The sequence below is a fragment of the Mirounga leonina genome, unplaced genomic scaffold, assembly GCF_011800145.1.
Source record: "Mirounga leonina isolate KUSES-001 unplaced genomic scaffold, KU_Mleo_1.0 Mir_125, whole genome shotgun sequence".
In the NCBI taxonomy this organism is placed as follows: domain Eukaryota; kingdom Metazoa; phylum Chordata; class Mammalia; order Carnivora; family Phocidae; genus Mirounga; species Mirounga leonina.
This window is the reverse complement of record NW_023270305.1, coordinates 50,403,705-50,418,400: the sequence shown is the minus strand read 5'-3', so window position 1 is coordinate 50,418,400 and position 14,696 is coordinate 50,403,705. Positions and strand designations below refer to the sequence as shown.

General features: G+C 33.9%; 1 protein-coding gene across 13 annotated transcripts in view; it reads right to left on the bottom strand.

The window, feature by feature from the left end:
• The window catches only part of WDPCP (WD repeat containing planar cell polarity effector), a 476,454-nt gene that overhangs the window by 280,712 nt on the left and 181,046 nt on the right, over window positions 1–14,696 (bottom strand). For all 13 annotated transcript variants that reach the window (XR_004678560.1, XM_035001441.1, XM_035001442.1 and 10 more), the window contains 2 exons: window positions 9,972–10,160; window positions 6,193–6,316 (listed from right to left, as the gene is read on the bottom strand). Coding sequence is in view for 12 of the 13 variants with exons in the window: in XM_035001441.1 (XP_034857332.1) it covers window positions 6,193–6,316; window positions 9,972–10,160 (313 nt within the window). In the remaining variant the exon portion in view is untranslated. The remainder of the gene's footprint in view (window positions 1–6,192; window positions 6,317–9,971; window positions 10,161–14,696) is intronic.

Below are 14,696 nucleotides of genomic sequence, written 5' to 3'. Positions count from 1 at the left end.
ATACTATGTATTTTACCTATGTATTTACATATTGTTTCTTTCACTATAATGTAAACTTTATGATGCCATAGATTTTTGTATGTGTGTCTGTTTTGTTCTTTGCTATAGTCCTAGTTCTAACAATAGTGCTGGCATGTGGAACTCAGTAATTAATTACTGAGTAAAGACAACTAAGTAATCCTTTGAAATTTTCAAGGACTTATGGCCTAGGACACGGTCAATTTTAAAAAATGTTTTTGTTTGTTCATGAAAAAAGTATAGTCTCCAGTGTTGTATATAGTACTCTATACATGTCCATTAAATCAAGGTTTTAATTATATTGTTCTAATCTTATATTTCCTTACTGATATTTTATTTGTTTAATCTATCAATTACCACATGAAAGGAATTAAAATCTCCAACTGATAGTGGATTTATCAATTTATTTCATGTGTATTTAAGCTATGTTTTACACATTGAGAATTGTTTTATCTTCCTAGCGAATCGATTTTTCTGCCGATACTGATCTCTAGTAATCTCTACCAATGATTTTGCTCTAAAGACTATTTCTATAACATCACTAGCTCTTTTTTTGGGTATTTACCTAGTATAATTTTTCCCATTCTCTAGTTTTTAAATTTGTTTGTTTTACATGTGTTTTGTAGAAAGTTACAAGAAAAATTTGTTTCAACAATCTCTGCAAATGAAAAATTTGGCTCACTTACATTGATGATGACTATTTTTAAAATTGATTTCTACCACCTCATTGTGTGTTTTCTGTTTTTTTGTTGTTTTTTTTTTCTTTTTTTAATGTTTCTTCCCCCTATATGCTGCACCCTCCCCCAATTCTTGCCTTCTTTTGGGATGAAATTTTTTCCTCATCCAACATTTTCACTATATTTGTTTGAAAATGTACTCTATTTCTATTTTTTTAGTGATTACCCTAGAAATTCTACCATGTATATTTTACTTAATAAAATCTAGTATTAATCAGTATCTCTATCTTCCTCTTGGAAAGTATAAAGACCATAGAATGCTTTACCTTCTTCATTCGTTTTCTGATTTATATATTGCTACTGTCCAGGATTTTATCTTAATTTTGAACCCCTTGAATTAGACATTGGTGTTTATGTTTCATACTATCGATTTTTGTGTTCCCACAAGTTTAATATTCTTTTTGGCCCACCATTCCTTCTTGCCATTCATACCTTCCTTCCTTATAGTTCAGAGAGGATGCTACCCTTCAATGGTACTAGATTGATGTGGGGATTTTGGATCCAATCTCCCACTCTGCTTGAGCCCTAGGCTTTGTCTCCTATACTCTTAAGTATAAAGCCTTTGTAAACCAAGTTCCTCCCAGCCAGGTGCCAGCACGTGCCCTCAAGGCAAACTTAGAGCTTGCTTACTTGTAGAATCAAGCATCCTTGTCATTTCAACCTGAGTGTTTCCCTTTGTTTCCTGCCAGCTCAACCTTGCTTTAAGCAAATATTTTAAATATATTATCCAGCATTTTTAGATGATCTGACCAGGAAGTTTTTCCCGGCAAATATTCTGTCTTGTTCCCTAAATATCCTTAGGTAACTGTTTTAGTATTCATATTCTTTGAATTGATTTCATATAATGGTTTTACTTACTGTGTATGCTCCATTAGTGAAAAATGTAACTGAAAAAGCCATTTAGAAATCAAATTGGTTAATAACTTTTTTAGTCACAAATGATTTCTTTTTGCCTGTCATATATATTTATTGCATAAGTTAAGAACCATTCCAAAAGCTAAGAATAATTTCCAAAACACTACCTTTTTTTTCCTGAACTCTAAGTATAAATATTGACTCCAATATAATGTATATTTCCCTTCAACACCTTACCATAAAAATTTTCAAACATCTAGGAAAGTTGAAAGAATGTATTTACCACCTAGATTCTATCATCATTTTATAATATTGTTTTATCACATATCCATCCATCTCCCTTTCTATCAATTCATCTTACTTTTTGTTGCAGTGCAAAGGAAAATGCAGACATTAGTAAATTCTGCCTCAAATATTTCACTTGGTAATTTTAGTTCTAAGCAATAAAGCTCCCTTTCCCAACATTGTGCTTACTATTTTATAAGAATTGAAAAGCATGACTCTGTGCCATAATCACCTAATACCATTTGAGTCAAAAAACAGTAGTCTTAAGAGTTAAGAGGGGAAGTTAAGTAGAAAAAATTAATTTTAATCTTTATATTTCCATGTTAGTAAAATAAGCTTCATATGTGGCACATTTACTTGAAATGTTTGCCCTTTTATTTCATCAATATCTAGGAGTTCCTATTACAGTTTCTATTTACTTATAATGAAAAGCTCTTACTTGTTAACACTTTCCTATTCAGTAGTTCTGGAGGACTATTCAATTTCCTGAGGACAGAGAAATGAACAACCAGCTTCTGAACTTAGCTTAGACAGTTGAATTTACCTTCTGTGATATTGTGATTTATAATAAGAAATATATATTTGGTCTGTGTCCCATTCCTGGCACAGAGCCCCTAAAATCCTTAGAATTTCCTAACCGAAAGGAAAATCTTTTGTTATTCATAACAAGTCCCTTTCAGCCCATCTGAGTTTATATTACAGAGAAGACTTTGTGAAAGCCCCTAGGCTGGGGGCTGTTGTCAGTGGAATCAAGCACACAATTAGAAGATTGGAAATTTCAGTCCCACCCCCACACCTGGGGCTGGGGAGAGGGGTTGGAGGTTGAATTATTACCAATGGCCAATTATTTAATCAATCATGCCTATGTAATGAATCCTGCATAAATATCCAAAAGGACTGGGTTGAAAGAGCTTCCAAACTTGGTGAACATGTGGAGGTGCTGGGAGGGTGGCATTCCTGGAAAGGGAAAGAGGCTTCACATCCTCTCCCATATAACTTGCCCTATGCATCTCTTCATCTGGCTGTTCACTTGTATTCTTTAAAACATCCTTTAAAATACCAGCAATAGTAAGTAAACTGCTCTCCTGGGTTCTGTGAACCTGAGGAAGGAAGGGGTAGCAGGAAACTCCAATTTGCAGCCAAGTTGGACAGAAGTTGTGGGTAACCCGGGGACTTACTACTTACAAATGGCAGCTGAAGTAGGGATACTGGGACTGTGGGACTGATCCTTTTATATGTGGGGTCTGTGCTAACTCTGGCTAGTGTCAGAACTGAATTGAATTGTAGGACATCTAGCAGGTGTCAGAGAATCGGTTTGTGTGGGAAAAAAACTCCCGCCTATCTGGTTTCAGAAGTGTGAATATGAGAGTAAAGGAAAACACACTGAATTTTTTTTTAGACACCTTCTATAGATAGATGTCTTCCAGCTTAATGATTTTATGAATTAGACTGCATCATCTATTTAAAATTTTACTACAGGGCGCCTGGGTGGCTCAGATGGTTAAGCGTCTGCCTTCGGCTCAGGTCATGATCTCAGGGTCCTGGGATCGAGTCCCGCATCGGGCTCCCTGCTCCTTGGGAGCCTGCTCCTCCCTCTGCCTCTCTCTCTCTCTCATGAATAAATAAATAAAATCCTAAAAAAATAAAAAATAAAAAATAAATAAAATTTTACTACAGTAAACATTTTATTTAGCTATCATATCAATATTGTACCTCTGCTTTCTATCTTCAATGTTAGGAGCATGATTTACATTTACAGGAAGCATTTCTTCATGAAAATTTATCACTTTGAACACATACAAAAAGGTGTCAAGAAAGGACATGAGAAATAAGTTTTAAAGTTTAGATTCATTTGGATTTGGAGGAAGGCTGTCAAGATAACTTAAGAAAAGACAAAAAGATCCGTGGTCTTCCTCTAATGTCAAGATAAAAACAAAATTATATGCAAAAATATTTTAATAACCCAATAAATAACTGTCAATTATCACAAACTCATACTATGACCTCACACTTTATATGCTGTATGAAATTAAAATCAGTGTAATATTTTATTCCTTATCAAAAGAGCCTAATCTGGACTCAGGCAACCTCAGTCCTCAGCTTTACCAATTAGTGACCTTAGGTACATCCCTACTCTGCATGGTGCTCTTTTCTTCATCTTTAATTTAAAATTCTTTATGATGGTCTTTACTGTTTAGGACTTATTCCATTATCTAATAACTTTTTTAGAGTATTATACTGGCTAGACAAGGTGTGGGTTGTAATGCAGTTCTAGCACTCTGCAAATACAAAAAAGTATTTGGCCTGCTCCTCTTTCCCTAAGTAGGAGAACTTCTTGGCAGCAGATTAAACAAAAAAATAATTCCAGTTTAAGCTATTTCATTTAATTTCTTCTAAACTTACTCTTCTTTTTTCATAATGTTATACATGGCCTACTGTCAAAAGAACTAATAAACACTCATTATAACTGAAATAATTGCAAAGCATGCAAAAAAGAAAACGTGAAAAACACAGTACACCCCAAGGAAAAACATTCAATTTCAGGTATAACCACACAGAAAAGCTAAAGTCTAATAATAATGACAACAACAACAATAATAGTCACCTCATCAAAATACATTCCAAAAAATAATTAGAAAGTATACTGCATTTGAGGAAAAAATTAATGAACAAAAAATTGCACATTAGTAGAATGTGTGAATATCAGCAGGATATGAGCATCCTAGGGCCCAGCATTATGAAATGTAAGGCTCATGCACAACTAAATCACTGCATAAAGTCAGAGAAGCCAGACAGTGAGGCCACCAAGAATATGCCTCCAAAACATCTGTTTCATTCAAATTAATCTTTTGGGGCTCTTCAGGCAGGAGGTGAATTCATTAGTTTTCCCCAGAAACAAGGAAAACAAAATATAGTCAGGGCAAAGAACAAAGCCCTACATCCAAATAAATGTGACACCAGCCCCAGTATTTTTGGCAGATGTAGAAAAATGCCTCATTCAGTATGAAGAGTTTCTTGAAATATGCTAAAGTCATTCAGATAAAAAGGCAAGATTCAATCACAGATTGTAATTCAAGCAATATATTAACATTTCTTAGTTTCTAAAAAGACTGTTTTCCAAAGGTTTCCCTGATGGGTAAAGATTAAAGTGCCACTTAAAAGTTTATTTATTTGTCAAATGATAATACCCTCTTACAGAGTTGTTCTGAGAAAAAAAAGGAGAGACTATACATGAAATTGCTTGAAAGAGTTAAAAAGAACTATATCAGATTATAAATGAAATCAAAACTCTACATTCAACTAGACCTAATACTTCCTTTTGGTACATGAAGTTGGTAATTCTATTACTTCTTGTTATAAAACACATCATATATAAAAGTATACAACATGTATATTCAATTAAAAGAATAATAATTTTAATGGACCCTGATATAATTCCCTCTCATCTTAAAAAATGGAACATTACTAATACCTTGGAAGCTCCCATGTGCCTATTCCTATCATATTTCTCTTAACTCACCCTACACTATCCTAAATTTTGTGCTAATCACTTCCTTGCTTTTATTTATAGCATTGACACATTTATATGTATCCCTAAACTATCTAGCCATCATCCATCTATTTCCATCCATTCACCTTCCTTCCTTCCATCCATCCATCCATTTTTTGAACTTTATGTATATGGAATATGCTATATGTACTTGCCCTTCAACTTCTATAGTCTTTTACTCAGAGTGATTTCTTGACATTATTATCTAATTTTTCATATAATCCCTAAGATTAAAGAAATATATTATACCCATTTAAAGCAGAGAAAATGAGGCACAGTGAGACTAGGAACTTGCCACATTATATGAGAGGACAATGGACAAATCTTTCTACAGTAATTCTGAAAGTAAAGCAAACCAATGACTGTCTCAGAGCTTTATAGCACATTCATATTTTTAGCTTCAATTAAAACTAAAATATTTCTCTAGTGCTAAGAGCACAATTAAGTTTATACTTTAAAACTGACTTTACCCCCCAAAAATTGACTTTACATAGTATTGTTTGCTTTCATATTAAAGGGGAAGTTATATTCAAATGTACTGATGATGTAAAAGCCCTAAACAATATTCAAATATATTCCTTAAAAGGAAAACAAGAACAAATTAAATAAATATGAATATCAAGATTTTTTTTTCTTAGGAAATGGACTATTAGAAAACAGCCATATTATGAAATATTCTAATTAAAGAAAATGACTCATTAAATAGGTAATTAGTCTGACACTTATCAATTCCAAGATATTGTTCACCTGAGCAAGTGATGGAAGAATCTTCTTGCATATTTGCTGATTTCGTCTCTATATTCCAATATAGTTGTATTCAGGAGTGGTCTTGTTGGAGCATAAAAGGTTCCAAGGCTTGCCTCAAGCTGTGCTGTGGAATTCAAACATAGCAGCACTAAAACAAGTGAAACTCCTTCAATTACAACAGAATACTCATGTTTGCAGTCAGTCAGGTTTTGCAAACTTGGATGAAATGTGAGCTTGTTGCAGGAAAGATAAAATTAAAATATGACAGTTGGTACAAAAACAAACCTGTGTATAAACTTTCACTTGAGGCAAAGCTGACAATGACTCTGAGCAACAAAAAGCTGTCAAAACTGAAGAAATCCATAATGAACCAACCTCTCACCACAAATGGATAATTAAAACAGTGACTCATCAAAGTAACACAGTTTGAACTAGTATTTCCAGTAAAATCAACTCACAGTGTGCTCAACATTTACTCTAACTGAAAGGAGAAAACAAACTTTTACACTGGGAATTGAAATAAATAGTAGAAGTGTTTTTGAAATAATACAAATGAAAATAGCCCTATTGGAGTAATAATACCTTTCTAAGATAATTTTAAAGAAACAGTGAAAGTCCCCATGCCTTCCCTTCTCATCCTAAAAAACAAGATTGTTGGTTTTGTCCAAGTGTGAAAGCTAATACCCCTGGGAGGGATGACATGCTAATCCCCTCTTGGTCAACTGACACCTTCCTAGGTAAAAAGGATTGGAGAGCAAGTTTTGATAAACCAGAGGGCTAGAGATTGGGAGAAAAAGGCACATTTTGCCTGTTTCATGATTTTACCAAGCCATGCCTTTGGGGTTGTGTTTTCTCCCGGAAATACCTAGAAGTTATATAATTACAGTAATGCTGAGAGTTGTATGAGAACACTACAGTTCACAGTAAGACTCCATTGATTTTTATGCTACCAGCGCTGGATTGAATAAACGATTCCTTATTTAGCAAAACTCTTTAGTTTTAGGCATATTTAGGTTTGAAAGTATTAAATACCTCATCAGAGTAATTGCTATGGACTTGGCTAAGTTGTTAGTAATTTCTTTTTTTTTTTAATCTCAAATCTAGACAATAAAGTAAGATGAACTTTAGGGGTATTTTCTTTCAAAGCAGCAGTCAATTTAGATTAAAATTGAATACAGCAATGCTATTGTGAAAACAAGCCAGATCCTCTTGCCATTGCTTGTTTTCTTGACAGCATGTACTTCTGAAATGTTCGAGTCTACATGGAATACTCATAACTCCCAGCACAGTTACAGATTCATTAGATAGCCCAGCCTGATGTATAAGGCAGAAATGAAGATCTCAAAGATAACCACAACACAGCCACAAATAAAAGAGCTCACTGGGTTCCACTAATAAAAGGAAAACAAATTACTATGTCAAATTTGTTAGATTCAGATAGAATAAATCCCAAAAGAGAAGAATTCTGAATGTTTTAGATATGCATTTTACAGTTGCTTGGGGAATAGCACATACACCTACTTAAAATGTACATATTCTGATAACCCAGTATCATGCAAGTGTTTTAATAGCGTGGTATCATACAAGCTTTTTATTTCCCTATCTTCCCAAAATGGTTCCTTGAAAATATCTTTTATTAAAGCAAGAATCTGATAATGCCCATTTGTGAATTCCCTAATAATCTTTCTTACAACACAAATTCACCAAGGTGCTAGCAATTTCTCAGTGTCCTGAGTGACAGTCAGTATTTTATCTTCTCTACAATTCTCCAACTGTAAATTTAGGATCTCATGTAGATTGTGTATACCATAACAGGCTTTCTTTATGGACTCTGCCTTTTTTTTCCTACTATGTACCTAAGCTTGAGAGTGTACCGATATAAGAAATAAATACTTGAGATAACTCTGTAGGCAGACATATTACAGTAATATCTAACATTTTGAAGTTATACTCTTCTTTTTATTTTTAACTAATATTCTTTGAGTACCTACAGTAGGCCAAGCACTGTCTGTGCTAGGCATTTTCTCACTGTAGAAATACTGGACCCTCCATAGATGGATTGGACTACCTCCAAAAAGCACATTCAATTAACATTAAATAAATATTTATTGCGGGCCTCCTGTGAGTTGGTACAAGTCCCATGATGTGAACTTCCTGAAGGAACATGCCCTCTAAAATGACTACAGTGAAGGTTATGTATAGAATTTTATCTAAACACCGTGTTTACTTTGGAAATGTAATAAAATGGAGTAAGAATGGGGCGCCTGGGTGGCTCAGTCGGTTGAGCGTCTGCCTTCAGCTCAGGTCATGATCCCAGGGTCCTGGGATCGAGCCCCACATCGGGCTCCCTGCTCAGCAGGGAGCCTGCTTCTCCCTCTCCCACTCCCCCTGCTTGTGTTCCCTCTCTCACTGTGTCTCTCTCTGTCAAATAAATAAATAAAATCTTTAAAAAAATAAAATAAAATAAAATGGAGTAAGAAAATCTATAAACTTTCAAAGAAAATAGTAGGAAAAAAAGCTCTCCAGCAAAGACCTTTTGACATATTTCCTGTTTTCTCTATCTTGTAAATTACCTAGGGAAAGTTTCTCATTGGCTAGGACTTATCATTAATGTCAATGATTCTTGCAAAGATTTGAAATAAAGATACAAGTGCAAGAACATTTAGGTGCATTTTACATTAAGTAAATAACTTACAATAAAAATAACATATACTGGATAATTAACAAATATAAAAATGATTTTCATTATTTTATGTGGCACATTATTCCCCCCCCCTTTTTTTAAACAGTATCCTATCTGAGGGGTGCCTGGCTGGCTCCAGTTGGTAGAGCATGCAACTCTTGATAACAGGGTCATGAGTTCAAGCCCCATGTTGGGTGTACAGCTTACTTAAAAAAAAAGAGAGAGAGAGACAAAACAGTGTCTTATCTGAGATTCTATGGGCAGAATGACTTGCTGAGGGAAAGTAGAGAAATCAAGCAGGCAGAGGGGTATCAGAACTACCAGTTAGAATGAAAACAAAGAGCAGCTGGCTGAGCTACAATTCTCAATCTTTCTCTCTCTCTCTCTCTATCACATACACACACACAAAGACACACAAACACACACAAAATCAGTGGTAAGGACTATTCTCTGGACAAAAGACTTGGGATGGGAGAGAAAAATATTTATGAATAAAGTGAAGGAAGAATAAGGACTTTTGTTTGGGGCCCTTTGTATACCAGACCCTAGAGAATACATGTAATTCTTTTTTTTTTTTTTAAGATTTATTTATTTATGTATTTGAGAGAGAGTGTGTGTGCATGTGCAGGGGGAGGAGTAGAGGGGGAGACAGAGGGACAAGCAGACTCCGCACTCAGTGTGGAGCCCAACACCAGGCTCCATCTCACCACCCTGAGATCATGACCTGAGCAGAAATCAAGAGTCAGACAGTTAACAAACTGAGCCACCCAGATACCCCAAGAGTACATGAAATTCTTGATTAAAGTTTGAAATTTGAGCATATTCCACACATGAACTTAGACTGAAATGTACAATGACTGCATTGTGAGTTCCAACATAGATACATAGAAAAATGTTACTCTTTATATTGACAAATACTCTAAAGTACCATATTATTATTTAATATCTGATCTTGTCAGTTTTAATAGGGCATTAACATTTTTGTCTTTCAATCTCCAATAACATAACTCAAAGAAATCCTCAAAAGATAACTGACTCAATAAAATGTACTTCATATATATACAAAATCCATTTATGAAATATATTTCATGCTGACCTTCTCTCTCTGGAGTGAGTTTTTGTCTAAGAAGATGGTTTACAATGGCACTCATGCTGATAAAGCACTGGTGACCCAGAGTGTCCCAGTTCATACCGCTCAGGATGTTTATTGCCTCATAGATCTCATCACAGTGAATGTGATGGAAAATGGTGTCTGTCAGGCCCAGCTGTCCTCGTGTGAAGATACCTGTCACAAAAAAAGTAAAACCAAGTGATTGTTTTAAAAATAAAAAATAGACTAACAAAAACAGAGTTAATACCTCCATAAAGGAAAAAAAACAGTAATCATTTCTTGCATAAGTGCTAAAAATGTGGGATTGGCAAGGCCAGTAGTGATTCTGTGGTTAAATCTTCATTTTAAATACCAGCTACCAACCAACTCCGTCTATCTCATGCCTATCATTCAGCATTAATTAATTTACACTCCACATAATCAAACTGCTTACACTAAAAATGCATAAACATGAGAAGAATGTTTAGGGAGACCACAATAGCTAACTCTATTTTTCTCATCAGTTGTTGGGCCCCTGTGGTATAGATTTAAAGACAGGTTTTTGATGTGAACACAATTCTTATTGACCAGCTTCATCAGTTCTAAGTTGTTTCTAGTTGTCAGCCCCACATACTTTGGTGTGGGTGTGAGTAAATACAAATATCCATGATAAATATAACTATATAAATACTTTTAAGTCTGTTTTATTAATGGGTACTCTCCATTGATAATTTTTTCATAGATACCACATACCAATTTATCTTAAATTGGCATTTAAAGACTATTCTTTTTTGTTTTGTTTTGTTTTTAAAGATTTTATTTATTTATTTGACAGAGAGAGAGACATAGTGAGAGAGGGAACACAAGCAGGGGGAGTGGAGAGGGGGAAGCAGGCTTCCCACAGAGCAGGGAGCCTGATGTGGGGCTCAATCCCAGGACTCTGGGATCATGACCTGAGCCGAAGGTAGACGCTTAACGACTGAGCCACCCAGGCGCCCCAAGACTATTCTTTTCTACTGAAGTAAGAAATGATCAGTATTAATCCTGCTAGTGATACCCTTCACAACTAATATTTACTTTGAAATATTCTTGGTATAATATAAACACATTTGTTTACCCTCTTAAAATGAAAGAAAATCCACTTCTAATCTTAGAGGAACAAAACTACAAAAAAAAGTGGGTCATTTTGTTCTAATTTTATTTTATCATTTTTTATATATGCTTGATCTCATTTGAAACTAAGAATTTCTGTGTAATTAAATGACAGTAAGTATTAGGGCTTTTGAGCAGTTTTTTTTTTTCCCCCTAATATTTCAAAAATGGCTGGCTATAAAATCTTTTTTCTTTAGCCAATGTTTACTGATTAGAGTGAGTCTTTAAAAACTTCTCAATACAAATAATCATAAAACTAAATGAGAAAATGTATGTGAAATGATTTGTAAGCTGTAAAGTATACAAAATATTACTGCAATTCTTTTTATTACTGTCATCATCATCATTTAACTGCAATAGTTACAGGTTTTAGGATTTTAAAAAGTACATTAGTTCATAACAAAGATGCCAAAATTCTTCATATTAACTTCAAGTCACATCAAAATGAGAATTTGTGCTATCTCTGACAGAATTCAACTTGAAAGGGAATCTGGGAAATTCCCCTGACTATACTAAGCAATAAAACCTCACTATTCTTTTTGTGTTGGTAGAATCAATGAATGGTACTATCCAAAAGCCTTCATGAGCCTGCAGTCAAGCACTGGAAGCCCTCATAAATCAGGGTGGTTCCTTGGCAGTAGATATTAATGTGTAGGAACTTTACAGGAAAGCAAAAATATCTGAAATCTGTTGACTCCATCTATACCCTAAGCAATACTTCTAGCAAGAGAAGGAACAATCAAATTGTTCTTTATTTGTATTTATTTTATATATATTTATAATATATTTTACTTATATTTATTTATAATATATTTTATTTATATTTATTTATAATATATTTATAATAAATATTTGTATTTATAAATAATTGTTCCAAAGAAAAGGACACACAAAGATATGAAAAATTGCAAAGTTTGCTTCTGAAATCATGCAAGCCAAAAGATGACAGCAAGACTTTTAAAAATGCTGAAATAAAAATGAATTAAACTAAAATTCCATACCTTTATAATAGTTGAAAATTCATGAAAAATCATAACAATCTTAAATGTACCTAATAACAGAGTTCTGAAATAATAAAGCAAAGAGATAGAACTAAAAGAAGAAAAAGTCAAAACCACAATTATAATTGGAGATTTCAGCATTTCTCTCTCACTAATTGAGAGAACAGGTAAACAAAATCAGCAAAAATAGAAAATACTTGAAAAACACTATCAATGAATCTGACCTGACATTTATAAAATATTTCACCCAGCAACAGCAAAATACACATTCTTTTTACATGTACATAGACTGTCAGCCAAGATGGGACATATTTAGGGGGATAAAAAAGCCTCAATAAATTTACTTGCTTTGAAATCATACAGAGTAGGTTCTCTGACCACAAGAGAATTAAATTAGATATCAATACAGAAAGATGTCTGGAAAATCTCCAAACATTTAGAAATTAATCAACATTCTTTTAAAAAAAATTATGATTTAGGGGTGCCTGGGTGGCTCAGTTGGTTAAGAATCTGACTTTGGCTCAGGTTTCAGGTCATGATCTCAGGGTCCTGCAATGGAGCCCCACATTGGGCTCCCTGCTCAGCAGGAAGTCTGCTTGTCCCTTTCTCTCCCCCTCTGTCCCTCACCTTACTTGTGATCTCTCTGTCTCTCTCTCGGATAAATAAAATTGTAAATAAACAAGTAAACAAAGTATGATTTAAAGAAGAAATCACAGGGGCACCTGGGTGGCTTAGTCAGTAGAGCATACAACTCTTGATCTCAGGGTTGTGAGTTCCAGCCCCATGTTGGGGGTAGAGATTACTAAAAAGATAAATAAAAATGGAGAAGAAATCACAGAACAAATTAAAAAATATTTTGAAATGAATAAAAATAAAAATATAACATTGAAATTTGTCAGATGTACCTATAGCAGTACTTACAGGGAAATTTCTAGCATTAAATGTTTTAATTAGAAAAGAAGAAAGATCTAAAATCAACAATCCAAGCTTCCACGTTAAGAACCGAAGGAAAGAAGAGCAAATTACACCTAAAGTAAATAGAAGGATGGAAATGATAAAAATAAGAAAGAGAAAATAAATAATAGCCAATGAAATTAACAGCTGGTTCTTTGAAATGATCAGTAAAATTGACCAACATCTGCCTAAATTGATAAAAAGGAGAGCAGACACAACTTACCACAATTAAGAATAAAGACTATAGAACTACAGACATTAAAAAATAATAGTGATTAATATGAATAACTTTATACAAATAAATATAATTTAAATGAAATGGATTCTTTGAAAGATCCAAACTCTCAAAGCTCTTTCAAGAAGGAATAAATAATTTGACTCTGTGCTATTTAAATTTGAATTCATAGTTAAAGAACCTTTATACACATATACATGCATGCATGTGCACATACACACACACAAAACCTGCATGCCCAGATACCTTCATTGGTGAATTTTCTCAAACATCAAAAGAAGAAATAATATCAACTCTCCACAACTTACAATATAAGAGGGAGCACTTGTCAACTCATTTCATGATGTTAGCATTACAATGATATCAAAAATGACAGCAAAATTACAGGAAAAGAAAAAGAAAACTACAGACCAATATCTCCCATAAACAGATACAAAAACCTTAACAAAATATTACCAAGTCCAGCAATATATTAAAAAGATCATATATCATGAACAAGAGAGATTTATCCCACAAATGCAAGGCCACTGAAACATCTGGAAACTAATCAATAATTCACCATATAACCAGAAAAAACATATAATCATTTCAACTGATGCAAAAAACGCATCTGAAAAAAATTCAATATCTACTCAACATAATGGATCTCAGGCAACTAGGAATTGAGGGGGACTTCCTCAACCTAATAACATAAAACTTATAGTGAAAAAACTAAATGCTTTCTACCTACGATCAGAAACAAAACTGAGAGCTTTCCCCCTAAGGTCAGGAACACGGCAAGGATGTCCACTATCACCACTGCTATTCAACATAGTATTAGAAGTCCTAGCCACAGCAATCAGACAATGAAAAGAAATAAAAGGCATCCAAATAGGCAAAGAAGAAGTCAAACTCTCACTCTTTGCAGATGATATAATATACTTTATGTGGAAAACCCAAAAGACTCTACCCCAAACCTGCTAGAACTCATATAGGAATTCAGTAAAGTGGCAGGATATAAAATCAATGCACAGAAGTCAGTGGCATTCCTATACACCAACAACAAGACAGAAGAAAGAGAAATTAAGGAGTCAATCCCATTTACAATTGCACCCAAAACCATAAGATACCTAGGAATAAATCTAACCAAAGAGGCAAAGGATCTGTACTCAGAAAACTATAAAATACTCATGAAAGAAATTGAGGAAGGCACAAAGAAATGGAAAAACATTCCATGCTCATGGATTGGAAGAACAAATATTGTGAAGATGTCAATGCTACCTAGAGCAATCTACACATTTAATGCAATCCCTATCAAAATACCATTAACTTTTTTCAAAGAAATGTAACAAATAATCCTAAAATTTATATGGAACCAGAAAAGATCCCGAATAGCCAGAGGAATGTTGA